General features: G+C 34.9%; 1 protein-coding gene across 3 annotated transcripts; it reads left to right on the top strand.

Annotated features, from left to right (window-relative positions):
- The first annotated feature begins 2,534 nt into the window (after positions 1-2,534).
- Positions 2,535-13,044, top strand: LOC128994933 (nuclear transcription factor Y subunit gamma-like). Of its 3 annotated transcripts, none has more exons than XM_054419772.1 (7): positions 2,535-2,823; positions 6,484-6,625; positions 7,513-7,833; positions 8,119-8,220; positions 10,910-11,041; positions 12,527-12,625; positions 12,843-13,044. In XM_054419772.1, the coding sequence occupies exons 1-7, from the start codon at positions 2,795-2,797 to the stop codon at positions 12,921-12,923; spliced, it is 906 nt and encodes a 301-aa protein (XP_054275747.1). In that variant the 5' UTR covers positions 2,535-2,794; the 3' UTR covers positions 12,924-13,044. The 3 variants fall into 3 exon arrangements, with proteins under 3 accessions (XP_054275747.1, XP_054275746.1, XP_054275748.1); XM_054419771.1 differs by having other exon boundaries at positions 8,119-8,277; XM_054419773.1 differs by having other exon boundaries at positions 2,536-2,687; positions 8,119-8,277.
- The last annotated feature ends 914 nt before the right edge of the window (positions 13,045-13,958 follow it).

Below are 13,958 nucleotides of genomic sequence, written 5' to 3'. Positions count from 1 at the left end.
ATTCAAACCCATGTTTGGGGGACAAGCGTCTACAGCCTTACTAGTGACTGACTGATTCACTTATTGCAGTAAAGCAAAAAACCTGGCCACTGATAAAGAAGAACCACCTAGTTTTTCTTGACGACGTATGTCTGTCGTCTGTTTTGCTTAGCTATCAGCTCTCCCGCTCCCGCTTCTGTTCACTTAGCTGTTTGATAAGACATATCTTAGCTTTCTTTACTATTTTGTTCTTGGAATGTTTTTAAAAAGAAGTTCTGAATTTCTTGTGGTAAATTACATTAATTGTATTAATTATGTGTCTGGTAGGATCGAAAGGACTTTGGTTTCTGCTGTGAACTGTGTGGTAAACGCACTATTGGTGAACAGTTACAAGCACAACTTTAACTTAGCTGTCTATATCAAAAAGAATTTAAGAAGAAACATGACAATGATAGTGATTTGGATAATAATGGCAATGGCAAAATTATTTTGTTGACTTTTGCTATTATATTTTAATTTTTTGTTGTCTCTTGCACATATTTATCTTTGGAAGGTATGGGTCTTATCATCTTATTATCATCAATTTACTGTATACATTAATAAACAAAACGTTTCCTTTGAATAAATATATTATTTTTATTATACTTAATACAAATCTATCCACTATACTTTTATCATATCGTAATTGTCACACATTAAATTCGGAATCACCTCATATGGGGATAGCAGCAACCACAACAAAATTCTCGTTTACAGATGGGGGCATTGATATCAATACTGAGACTGGAGGACCGAGGACCCCTTGGAACACTGCAAGCCATATTTTCAAAAACACCATATCCTCATTATAATCACATAATCTCACATAATCTCAACCTATATCCTCGAAACAATTATCCTCGCAAACAACTCCTCACCACTTCTCCGACAAAACTCATTTCGCCAGACATAGATCAGACATAGACCTACCTCAACACCGTCTTAAAAAATCCAGTAACACTCCCCTACATACAGGGTCACGTTTCTTTAACCCACTTCCAGACCACCTCAAATCCTTAATGGATGGGATAAGCCATAAGATTAAGATAACTATTGACTATCCACCGTCATATAATCAAAACTAAAAGTTATAAGTAGACTCCCTCTTATCCGGACTCCCCGGGACCGAGGCCAGTCCGGGTAACGGGTTTTCCGGTTAAGCAGACGCCCCCAAAAACTCGTCAAAACGGTAAATTTAATGCGTGCAACCCAAATACAGTAGAACCTTGATAACAAGACTCTCATTGGGATTATCAAATAAGACTTGTTATCAAGGTTGACTTCTTATCGAGGTTTGCAATAACATTTAATTAAAGGGTAAAATAAATTCTAGGGAGTTTGAAAATGACACTATGTTTATCAAGGGTAACTTGTTATCGAGGGTCTTGTTATCAAGGTTCCACTGTACCTAAATCAAATTTAGGAGAGCATTGTGTTTATACACGTGATCGCTTGTGTCAAATCTTTATTCCCGCGAGAACAGTCGTTTTAGTACCGCCCCACTTCCTGCTAATCAAGTCCGGTTAAACCGATGTGCTGATAAAAATTGTCCAGTTAAAAAAAATACATTTACGCCAAGTGTAGTTCCGTTAAACCAAATCCTATGTCCGGTTAAAAGGTGTCCGGATAAGAGAGAGGGAGTCTACTGTATAAATTTTCATTCAAGGAGTTTATTATTTTACGTTTGACGCTGTATCTATTTCGGCCCTGACTGGTCTATTTTTATTTTTTATTTCCATTCCAACGGTTAAAGACCATTACAAAAATGATTTATAACGGATAGTTGTAATCTTAAATTAATAAATAAATATGCAGTTATACAATTCAATAAATAGATATTTACAGGAAAAAATGTACCGGTCATAGACGAAGACACGGTAATAAATATAGGTTTTTCTTTAATATTAAGGAGTTATATCTGAATAAAATAGCGTATACTTACTTATAAAACTTAAACCAACACATATTTTCAAAACTCATGAATTGGTCTAGTTACAAAATTTAGTTGATGTCATGGAGCATCGAAATATTATTGTTCTCGTATTTTGTACGCCGGTGATTAGAAGGGTTCCTGTCCTGATAGCATCACGTCACTGAGCTATAATTCTAACTGGAGGTAGCACTGAATGTCAAAGATGCGTGTCGCCAGCCGCCATGTTTGCGTGAGTCTGGTGTCATAAGAAGCCATATTATTGCTATAACTATTATTATACTTGGCTTAAAATACCTACTTTGTATGGTCGCCATTTCAAAGAAAATTATTAAAGTATTAAAAGTATTCAAGTATGACAAAAATACTCACTGCTATACCAACCTAGTTATAAGAAGCCATGTCATTGCTATGATAAGAAAACTTACTGCTATACCAACCTAACAAAATCAGCGACACGCTTTTGACAGACTTCTGCCATGGCAGTGCTACCTCCAGTTATAATTTTAGCTCAGTGCATCACGTTCACATCACTGAGAAAAAAAAAGTCAGGACAGGATAGCCACAACACGAACACGAAAGAAACACGACTTTCACGACTACGATCTACGATCCAGCTCAACCATCCAACCAGAGGATCTCTTATTACTTCGATTTCTGATTGGAGACTTGGAGTTTTTGGACATTTTGATTGGTTACTAAAGTAAAGTCAATCCTTCTTAAGACGACCTGTTTGAAAGTAAGATAATTAATTAATTTAGTATTAATTTTATACTTGAGTTTTAATGAGCAAAGTGTGATCGTCGTGATCGATCTCTAGACGATAAACAACTCAGTATCTCAGTAATGTCCCTCTTCTTTGTCAACAGCCAACAGTAAGTACCTATAAGTTACCTATTCAAAGTGTTTACAATTAACTTTTTTAATTTTTCAGAGTTAGGTCTCAATTTAATTCCCTAACACAGGCTAGAGATTTATACTGATAAGAAAGTGTGGGTGTCACATTCATACACTTAAAAAATATCACAAATTCATTACAAAATCTAAGCTTTGTCCTGTGACTGTGTAAACTATTTTTGATCAAAAATAGTTGAGTAGCAGTTATAATAGTAATTAATTGCTTTTCATTACAGTGTTTCATTCTGAGAATCCTTAATGATCTGGAGTAAAACCCATACAAACACTGGCTGTTTACATGCCTTTTCACATAGCCATAGTATAGACTAATGACTGTTAATAGGCCTAGGCCTATTCCCATCCTTAAGGCATTCGGAAAGAACAGTTATCCTTAAGGACTTCGATTAGTAAACCTTCATGCTATTTTTTCACTATCAGCAAGTTTGGTTGGTTAGGTTAGGTTATGATGGTTTAATTTTATGATAAACTTAGATATATTTAAAAATATCGATTATTAATCAATATTTCCAATTCTATATAGTTTCAATCGCTATTAGCATACCCCAGTTAAGAAACTGTACCCGTAATTTTACTAACTTATGAGTTAGGTTGGTTGTATTAACTTAAGTAGGCAGCAGTGATGCGAGCCTTTCAAGACCGGAAAATGCCGCGCTTCTGCGCATGCGCTAGTAACTGGTGGCGTAGCAGCAGCTATTTCAGAAAGTCACGGTCACTAACCACTAACTAGCGTCGTTGTCGTAATATTTATCTTGACTGCACTGCAACTGCAACTAGTTCCTCATAATTATTATTCATATAGTTTATTATTCTTTATGTTATGATCGAGTTATGTCTGAGTTGAAGTTGGGGTTAATGTTATTGATAGATTTTTATTGCTGCTGTGTTGCGGAGGTCATTTATTATCGATGATGTGCTCCTTCTTCAATGCGAAGATTCTGAGAAATACGAGTAATATGGAAGACATCAATAACACTGGAGTACTTTGTAGTTTATGTGGAAAATTTTATTTTTAGTTTATGGACGAGAAGTACAGAAGGATTCCAATTAATAAGCCAGCTATGTTCAACAAGGCAAAGCCAATAAAATAATTTGTTTTATTCACTAGCGCTTTTGAATGGAAAACTTGTTTCTGAAAGCGCTAGTGAATAAAATAAATTATTATGTATTAGCGTTGTTGAACATTTACATTTTGTTATACATTTCATATTTCATTGTAAGCAAGATGCCAATAATTCTCAAAAAGCTTAGACCATTAAAAATGAAATGAGAATTGGGATCTTCTCTTTTGGAAAACATGTTTGGGTACAATTGAAGATAGATGAATAGATGATAACGGTAACGTAGCCCACCCAAGTTACTTAAAATTTATTTTATAAAATAAAGGAGGTGCCAGAGGTTACAGTAAGTAAAGTAACACATACATAAACATAATCTGTAAAATTCTTCATTCAGTTACAGTAATTAAATGGTTTGGAGTTAAGCGCGGGAGAACCGTTCTAGTTTCAAGTAGATTGTTGCAAGAGTTGCAGTGAAGATACTAGTGTGATTTTCTGAAACAGCTGCAGCTGCTACAAGTGCTACGAATAACGCTTACTTGCGCATGCGCAGACGCGCGGCATTTTCCGGTCTTGAAAGGCTCGCGCAGTGATAGCCAAAATCCATAATTTCTAACCTCAAAACTGAAAATAAAGTACAAAAATTAAAACTCTAGTCCCCAATCTAAGTTAACTAAATTTTACTAACTTATCTTGGTAAGATTGGTTGTATTAACTTAAATAGGTAGCAGTGATAGCCAACATTCACAATTTCTAACCTCAAAACCAAAAATAAAGTACAAAAATTAAAATTCCAGTCCCCAATCTCAAAACCCATACCCTACACCACACTTTTACAGACAAAACTTGATAATTTTGTTTATATATATTGTTACAAAAATGCAGGTAATAATAAAAGGTTAATATGTAACGAAAACTGAAATAAATTTAACTCCATTGACCCTCTGATTTATGATTGTGACTTAAACAAAAAAAAACATCGTTTTGATAAACAAGTCAAACTAAAATAAATTAAATGAATGTGATCAATAGGCATATTTTTTATAACAAAATCCTGGATGAAATTTTTTGTAACAATAGGCCAAGCCTAGTAAAATAAATTTCCTAAACAATTATAATGACGCCAAAAAATGTTGGAAGTCTGATTTTTAGTAACAAATCTCAAAACTCATTGATCGAATCTCATAATTTACTAACCTAAATTATGTCAAGTTTACTTGCTAGGTCTAATGTAGGCCTAATTATTTGGGAAAGTTTCGAGGGTTTTGGAGTTTTTAGATTTTCAGTTTTGATACCTCACTAGAAGTTAAGGAAGGATACCTAATTAACTCTGATATCATACCCTCTATATGGGGCAATATGTAAAGATAATCCATTAGGAAATAAGAAATAAAATTATGATCTCTAGTCTCTACGACTATGGTGCAAATAGGACCAAGGTACACACCTAATTCCTTTACCATCCTTTTGGAATTCAACACTGACAATTAGGTTGGTTTGTACATTCAATTAGGCCTAACTTGTTTTAATAAAATTGACATACAACTTGGGTTCATAAATGGACCCAATAAATGGATGGTGTTAAGGTTTTGGATGAAACAAAACAGTCTTTAGCTAATTTTTTTGTATTTTAACAATTCTCACAGCTGTTCTCAATCTCAATCTTTAAGCTTTTAACCTATTTAGTATCCTGGATAAAGAAACACTAGCGTCTCATTTTCCCCTTCCAAAAACTGATGAGAACCTTGTCTGCGAAAGAGTGGGGGATTGTGGGAGAGCCCCTCACATCGATTTAAGAAAATCTTTAAATTTATTTTATAATATTCTAGTTAGAAAATTAACTTTTTAACTATATAAAATTAATTTTAAAATGTTTAATTATAGAACTAAACTGTCATAACCTAACCTAACCAACCAAACTTGCTGATAATATAAAAAAGATATAAGATAAACTTTACTAAGTTTACTAATTTAAAAAAATAATTCTGTTCATAAATAAAATTATAAATGCCTCAAATTCTAAAAAAAGTTGTACAGTTAAGAAGTATTCGCAATCTAAGCAAAACCTTGGACAAAAAGTTAGTGTCGCCGGCGGGATTCGAACTGGGGACTCCAGATCACGAGTCCGAGATGCTATCAACTACACCACGAACACCGATGGAATCATATCGTCTCGTTACGGTAATGGTGTTCCCTAAAGAGCAGAGTGACGTCACGCCCCCCACTCCTTCTCTAAAGAGGTTCTCATCAGTTCTTGGAAGGGGAAACCGAGACGCTATAATAAAGAACCTGTTAGTCAGTAACAAAGCACACTAGCCAGAGGAATGACATAATTCCACTCTTTAGTCGCTCATTCCAATAGGCTACGCTTATTCTGTGATACCATTCTATCTAATATTTTACGTCTCAGTTAGGCCTACTACTGACTTGCTATAGCATTTAGATTACTTAAGTTACTGTTCAATAATATTCAATCATAGTTTTGTTTTAACAATGTTTGGCAACTATCAAAAGTTTCTTGTTTTATAATGATAAATTGTATAGTGACGTTTAAATTCATAGAGACAATGACTTGGACGGAGAGGGTGCCTCGGGTTCTGCTTCAGCCGCAGTTGTTCCCCAGAATGTGTCAGAAGCTCATACAGCCCTGTTGGCATTCTGGCCCAAGATGACAGAGGAAATCAAGAAAATAAGTCAAGTTCGGGTATGTAGGATAAAAAATTTTGTGAAATCATAGGCTAAAAAATAATCTTATCGATTCCCCTAATGAGATACCGGGGAGTTAAAAAAAATTTCCTTTGCTAAGGTTCTTTTTTCATAAAACATAATATTTTAGATAGGTGTACAGGTTATGTCAAGTTATGAATGAAATAACTTTTTCCTGCAGTAACCTGACAAAGTGGCCTTTCTTGCACTGATTATAATACAGAAAGTTGCTAATTGCTGCATCTACTTACTTTTGCCGCACACTTTTTATTTTTGTCACAGGTTTTTTTTTTTTTTTGCCGCAAGCCAGTATTCCAACCAATGAACACAAAACAGTGTGCTTTTATTAGGCACGTAATACGTATACGCTTGAAAATAAGTTGGCAACACTTAGGTGCAGTGTTTAATTCCATTTCGTTTAGTGTTTGGATTTAACCTAACCTAAAAACATGTTGTACAGTGTTTGAAAGACTAATTATTTATATGCTTTATAGTAACTGTAGGAAAAATATAATGTGTAAGGCGAGTGCAAACTGCCTATGCTGCACTCGAGAAACTTTCCAGACTCACCTATGGCTCGTGCGTAAACATTTCTCACCCCACTAGTTAAACAAATAACTATTGTTTAGTTGCCGTAGCCTATAGTTTGGTATTGCCACTCAGTTGTTTAGTAACGTCTCTTTTTACAGTATTTTTCTCTTATCTTATGAAAAAAAGTCCAAATGATTTTAAAACAAGTTTTCTAAGGTAGAACCCCACTGGTGCAACAGTACCAAAAAAGAAATCTTATAAATATGTGTAATCAAGGAGTTGCAAATATATAGATTATATAATCTATATTATATATATAACGATCCATTTCATATATTAATGGTTATTTTGCAGCTAGATGTGAAAACTCAGGCTCTCCCTCTGGCAAGGATAAAAAAGATAATGAAACTAGATGAAGATGTAAAAATGATCAGTGCTGAAGCACCGATGCTGTTTTCTAAAGCGGCTGAACTTTTTATTCACGAACTTACGCTGAGGGCATGGATACACACTGAAGACAACAAGAGACGCACTTTGCAACGAAACGACATCGCAATGGCCATCACAAAGTACGACCAGTTTGATTTCCTCATAGACATTGTTCCCAGGGATGAAATAAAAACTACGAGCAGCAGATCGACAAATGAAGCTAGAACGCCCATAAATCCTGATCAGGTAAGTAGCCTACTTATGTTCTGTATGAGATACTTATGTTATGTATGAGATTATTAGGCGGTAACATCAAAAATTACCAAAAAATCAAAAATCAAATATAGAACTATTTAGGTGGTTGATCAAGGTGTTGTCCCGTTAATAGGCGAGCTTCTGGTTTTCTGGTGTCTTGATCAACCCCCAGATAGAATAGTAAAAAAATATATAGGTAGTGAATCAGTGGTTGTGAATTGGTGGAAAAATTCCTCCAAAAGGCTATCTTACTATTAATTTATGAATTTATTGCAGGTCCATTACTATTTCCACCTAGCTCAACAGCATCAAGCAGCTCTACAGCAAGCATCTGCAGCTCCTGCGTCGTCTGCACCAGCACCTGCGCCAACCATACAGGTAGTACAACCTACCTCCGGTCTGCACACAATCACCGTCTCCAATCCCAGTGAACAGGTTCGACTTTTGTAAAATCGGCAACAATTTAGAGACAAATCTCTTTACATGTTTTGGTTCAATGTTGTAGGCGTATATTATGCTGAAGTTGGTGAGTGAAGTCGTTAAAGCTTGTATGATTAGCTTGGATTAGGATTTGCTTTTTTAAGACTATACGTTATTGTATTGAGTAACTGTTTCACCAAGGTGCAAGGTTAAATCTGTTCTGAAACCAACCAATCTTGATCCAATGACCAATGATCTGTTCTGTTAGATCTGTCTGTCAACTCGTCTCACTTCTGCGAGGTTTTAGCGCTAGCCTAATAATCAGATTACCAGTTCAATTCTTAGAAAATTCAGTTACTTTTTGGTGGTTTTAAACTAGACCCAGCAACACTTCATCATTGAGATTTTAATAAATGGTTATGGCTTCAGAGAGATCTTAGTACAGAAGAACCTCGATCAACTGTTACTCTCTGTTTTATCCGTCACCCTGCTACTTAATGTGTCGTAATTAACGCCGTAAGAACATTGAACAAGTACAACATACACAAGATTCTTGTTATCCATCTATTCGCTTAACTGTCACGCTCCCGGTCCCAAAAGTGACACAATACAGGTTCTACTGTAACATAGAATCATCTTGTTCAATTAACAACAGTTCAACAGTTCCCTACTGAGGAGGTGGGATTTAGCCTGCCGATATATATTACAGGCTCTGGAAATCCTAATGGCCTCAATTTAATTCAATAACGCCTACCTCCCCTCTCAGCTAGCTTTTTTTAAGTAGTTTCCCCTAAAGTGTAAATATTTGTGTACATTTGTTTTTATAGTATCATTATGTCTAGTATTTTTTTGTGGTGGCCACAGTTGGCAACGCTGAAGATCAACTCCAGTTCCAGTTTTGAACAGATATTTCTCTCCAACCTATCCTCTTAAGAAGTCCTACATCAGGACGAAATGTCAGTGTTATGTTGTGGCCGTCTGATGGATGTTATTAAGATATTATCTAACGGACCAAAGTTGAGTGGACACAACATGAAGGATTAATTAACGTAATATTGATATCAAAGCTAAAATGGACATTATAAATCATTGAGCCCGAAACAAATAATATGAAAATTTTTAAATAACTTATGATTCAAGCACTATACCTCACCGGGGCCTTAACCCATGCCCCGCGTATCTAGCCAGCCATGTTGACTCGACGTTCTGTACCCATGAGCACCTCAGCTTCCACAAGCACAGAAGATCTTGGAACAGCTCCTGGGATAACAGCTATTTGTGTAATAGCTTCACTGTATATCTTTATTGGACCTGTTTAGATAGTTGTTTCAACAGTTGCAGTTGCGAACTGTGCATTGTGATTTAAAGGTGTTTATTCTTTACTGTTTGTTTATTTTTGACTTGAGCTGCTTGAAAAGGTGTTTTATGATTATGAAAATTAAATTGTTGTGAGTGAGCTGAAGCTGATTATTTGTTGTTAGGTATTAACAATTAAATATTTTGCGTGCATAAATTATTTATGAAGTTTTAAATGTTCACTTAACCTATCTTTTTCGGATTCCTCAAGAAAGAGTGACTGTTAATGTTAGGTTGAGTTGCGTGTGAATTAGGTATGTTGGGTGTATATGTTGAGTATGTTGAGTAGAGTAAGTAGGTTAGTAGGTTGTGTGTGAATTTTTTAGATTGGAGTTTTGGTAGTGGTAGGTCTAGGTTTATTTTGATTAAGTTAGTTGGGTATTTCAGTGGAGTTTAGGTCTAAGTTATTGCCTTTGAAAAATTTAAATTATTAACTTATCTATTTGTAAGAGTATGCCTAATTTTACCTTAGTGGCTACTTAGACCTACCACTACCAAAACTGCAATCTAACAAATTCACACACAAACAAACACCTAACCTAACCTAACAATCACTCTCTCTTGAGGAATCCGAAAAATATAGGCCTAGGTTAAGTAAACTGTATAAAATACTTTAAACTTTTAAAACTTCATAAATAATTCATGCACGCAAAACATTTAGGCTAATTGTCAATACCTAATGACAATGACAAATCAGCTTCAGCACACTCACAAGATTTTCATAATCATAAAACATCTTTTCAAGCAGCTCAAGTCAAAACCAAAAGTAAACAAACAGTAAAGAATAAACACCTTTACAAAATCACAGTGCACAGTTCGCAACTGTATCTGTTGAAAAAATAACTATCTAAACAGGTCCAATAAAGATATACAGTAAAGCTATTACACAAATAGCTGTTATCCCAGGAACTGTTCGAAGGCCTTCTGTGCTTGTGGAAGCTGAGGTGCTCGTGGGTACAGAACGTCGAGTGCCATGTTGTATGTTCACTCTTCGCTTCCAGGACACCTCCAGGGCATGCGCGAGAGCCACGTCTAAGATTGGTCAATGGGTTAACTATTCATACCTTTTGGCGGGACATAGAAGTTATGTAGAACTCCACAATGTTTTGTGTTCTTTTATTGTGTATCTATTAGCCCCTTTACTCAAATTTTCTTTGACTAGCTGAACTTTATTCCTTTTTCAAAAATTCCTTATTCAATTAACATTCCCTTAACTCATCTTCGCCTTAAAAATATACACAGTGGTGAGTCAGTGTCGTATAAATCTATTATAGCTTTGTTCTGATTGCAGCAAAACGGAGGTAACACCAACAACTCGGCCAGTCAGCCACACATGGTGCAACTACAGACTAATCAAGGACAGACGGGCATTCAACTCGTACAGCAGGTGGTTACGGCAAATGGGGAGATCCAAAATGTTCCAGTATGTCAAATCAAATCTTATCATACTCTGTAAATTTTGGTGTAGGGCAAAATATGATATAATAATCTTGTCTTTCCTGAAGACCTAATAATTTTGTCTCACCAAAATGAGTCACACATTTGTCCAGATAACCTAGCCTATAACGATATAGTTTAGGGTTTGAACGAGTTTGTGACTTATCGATTTAAGATTATTGGCTGAGAGTATTAATTAAAATAATGCTAGTCCAGGGTGACATCATTATGCCTAGCTTTTACTGAGCCCCTTGCACAAGTAAAACAACATATTTGGAATGAGCGCAAAAATATTCACCCTCAAGCAAATTTTGACCCGTTTCAATATAAGTTATCAACCTGATTTTAAATTAATTAGTTTAGCAAAATTTTTCTTTTTTAATGTAGAAGAAATGGTGGTTATATCAGTAATAGTTTTATTATATTGTATCCAATTGTGGCTAGGTGATTGAATGGTTATAGTGCTCGCCTAACATTCAAAAGGTCGCAGGTTCGATCCTGAAAAAGTCTGATGGTTCAAAACTGGACCCAGCAGTTTCTGATCATTTGGCTTTAAATGATCCTGGCTAATGAAACAGCTGATCTTAGTCAGTTACAGAGCTACACGGGTCATCACACACCATTCTACACTCATCCTTCATTCAATATTTGAGTTAAACTACGCACCTAGGTGGCGTCCCCATCTCAACGATTGATAATGTTGATAATTTTTGCTAAAAAAAAAGGAAACAAAAACTACAGATGATATACTGTTGTACAAAATGTCTTCATAGCCAGGTCTCCTGCCAGGACAGCTTAAGTATAAGCCTAAGGGTGGTATAGTTTATCAGTTTCAAACTCTGCCTCTGCCAGGACAGCTTAAGTATAAGCCTAAGGGTGGTATAGTTTATCAGTTTCAAACAAGGGAAAAGTTAAATAGCGCTATATTTCCCACAGAGTATCTTTGAATAAATATTTCCGTCCCCTACAATACCATAAAATTATAACGTCGGATTATTGAAGCTGATATTTAATAACTGCAGATATTGTCTTTGCTCAAACATATTTCTTACTAATGATTTTGTATATCTTTGGTTCTCTCCTTTCCATTTGCTGCAGCCTAAACCTATTCTACCCCCTTTCTTGTTCAAGGCAGCTGATAAAGCCATTTGGCTTGAGTTTTAAAATAATTTCTACAAAAAAAATTGCTCTATAGAGGACAAACCGATAAAACTCCTTACAACATTAATTTTCAAATTTTGACAGCAAACACGTTCAAGCAAGGTCAGAAAAATCCCTCAGTTCAAGTGCTACTAATAAAATTACCTTGTCCTTCTACACTTCCATTATGTCTGAAAGTCTTTTAAAATGTTTTCAGAACCAACAAACAGAACAAAAGACTATTTTATCGATCCTCTTGTCAAGTTAATAAATTGTGTACAATTAGCCTAATTTTAATGTGGCATTTTGATAGAACTAACAATTTTTTCAGATTCAGTTATCTCCCAGTCAACTGCAGATGATCAGAATGCAGTTGAACGGAGGAACATCGTCGCCAATCATAGTACAAGCTCATCCTCAGATAATTCAGGTAAATCATAGATCACTTTCGACTTCTATAATAAATACAACTTAACACAGTGTTTTAACATTATTTTAATATATTTCTCATCCGTTAGTAATAAGTAGTTGTGTGGAAAACAATTGTTTGAAACCTTACTACTTTTCTGCTTCAGCATTGGACAAAATGATTTGACTGTAGGATAATGAATGAGCTCATGTAGTAAACAATTGATATTTTTTTGCAGGTCAACCAACAGAACTCAGGATCAACGCCAGTGTATCTGTCCCAAGCGACATCAAACAACAATCCATCCGAGGCAGAATAGATTTAGCTGTGTGTAAATATGTGTGCATATTGTAAAAAAAACTATTTATAACTCTCAGTAATTTTATCTTAATAAATACCCCCAGTTGCAGTAAACCTGCAGACTAGGCCATTTTCCATTTGACTCATTGAATTTTTACCAAAATATTTTTCTAAATGTTAGATTTATTCGCTATTTAACAGGTTTAACCCAGCCCTTAGGTTTGCTGCTACAGGAAAAGAATTAAGGTTGTTTAGCAAATTTTGATAGCTTAGAAGGAAACAAAAAATTGGCTGAATTTGACATATACATAATCCAAAACAAACTACAGCAGTTGAGTGTTGTTCTGTATACCTAAGTATAAAATGGAATTTTTAAATTGCAGTTGTTTTTTTATTATCTCTGTAACCTTTAAGTGTGAAGTGAAGCATTGTACCCTTAAATGTACAAAATCAAAATTATTTGTTTTTTAAGCCGAACAATATTTTTTCTAAAGGAGTTTTAGTGTAAAGAAGCAAACTGTTGTGTTTTGAGGATGAAAAATGGAAATAACCAATTTTTACTTTACTAAACAATGTTTCCGTCGTCCGATTATGCTGGATTGCAAACTCATTGAAGTTTCTCCAGCCCTAAATGTTCAAGCCACATTTGATCAAAATCTGACCATAATTGCTCTAGTTATCGTGTTAACGTACACGTACAGATAAAAAACATGATTATGATTACACATTTTAGTATGTTTGTATAAACATTTTAACAAATTGACTAGTGTTTTTGGCCTCTTGGGACATAAAAAAGTAAATTCAGTGTGTCACGTCACCCCTATGGAGATATTGTAAAATAAATAAAAAATAAAATCACAATAAAATCTAAAACTATTTTTGAAGTAAATTTGATTCAGCCTTGTCAAAACAACTATTTTTTACATCTAATCTAACAGATCTGAAAGAGTTAGAGGACTAAACAGAAATTGAAAGACAAAAGAAAACCTAATGACAAAACAAAAACGTCTGAGCAAGTGCACCAAAATCTCTTCCATGGGGAATAGAAAAGAAT

This window comes from Macrosteles quadrilineatus, unplaced genomic scaffold (assembly GCF_028750875.1).
Source record: "Macrosteles quadrilineatus isolate MER2022 unplaced genomic scaffold, UCM_ALF_1.0 Scaffold_5__1_contigs__length_97177068, whole genome shotgun sequence".
Lineage (NCBI taxonomy): Eukaryota > Metazoa > Arthropoda > Insecta > Hemiptera > Cicadellidae > Macrosteles > Macrosteles quadrilineatus.
Note: the sequence above shows the minus strand (reverse complement) of the source record. Positions and strands in the feature narration are given on the sequence as shown.

What these genes read in the sequence shown, in the direction of transcription:
- LOC128994933 (XM_054419771.1), top strand. Translation starts at nt 2,795, where the DNA reads ATGTCCCTCTTCTTTGTCAACAGCCAACA. An exon ending in TCTCCAATCCCAGTGAACAG is followed by an intron (nt 8,278 to 10,909) that starts GTTCGACTTTTG and finishes TTCTGATTGCAG; the next exon opens with CAAAACGGAGGTAACACCAA. An exon ending in CTCATCCTCAGATAATTCAG is followed by an intron (nt 12,626 to 12,842) that starts GTAAATCATAGA and finishes ATTTTTTTGCAG; the next exon opens with GTCAACCAACAGAACTCAGG.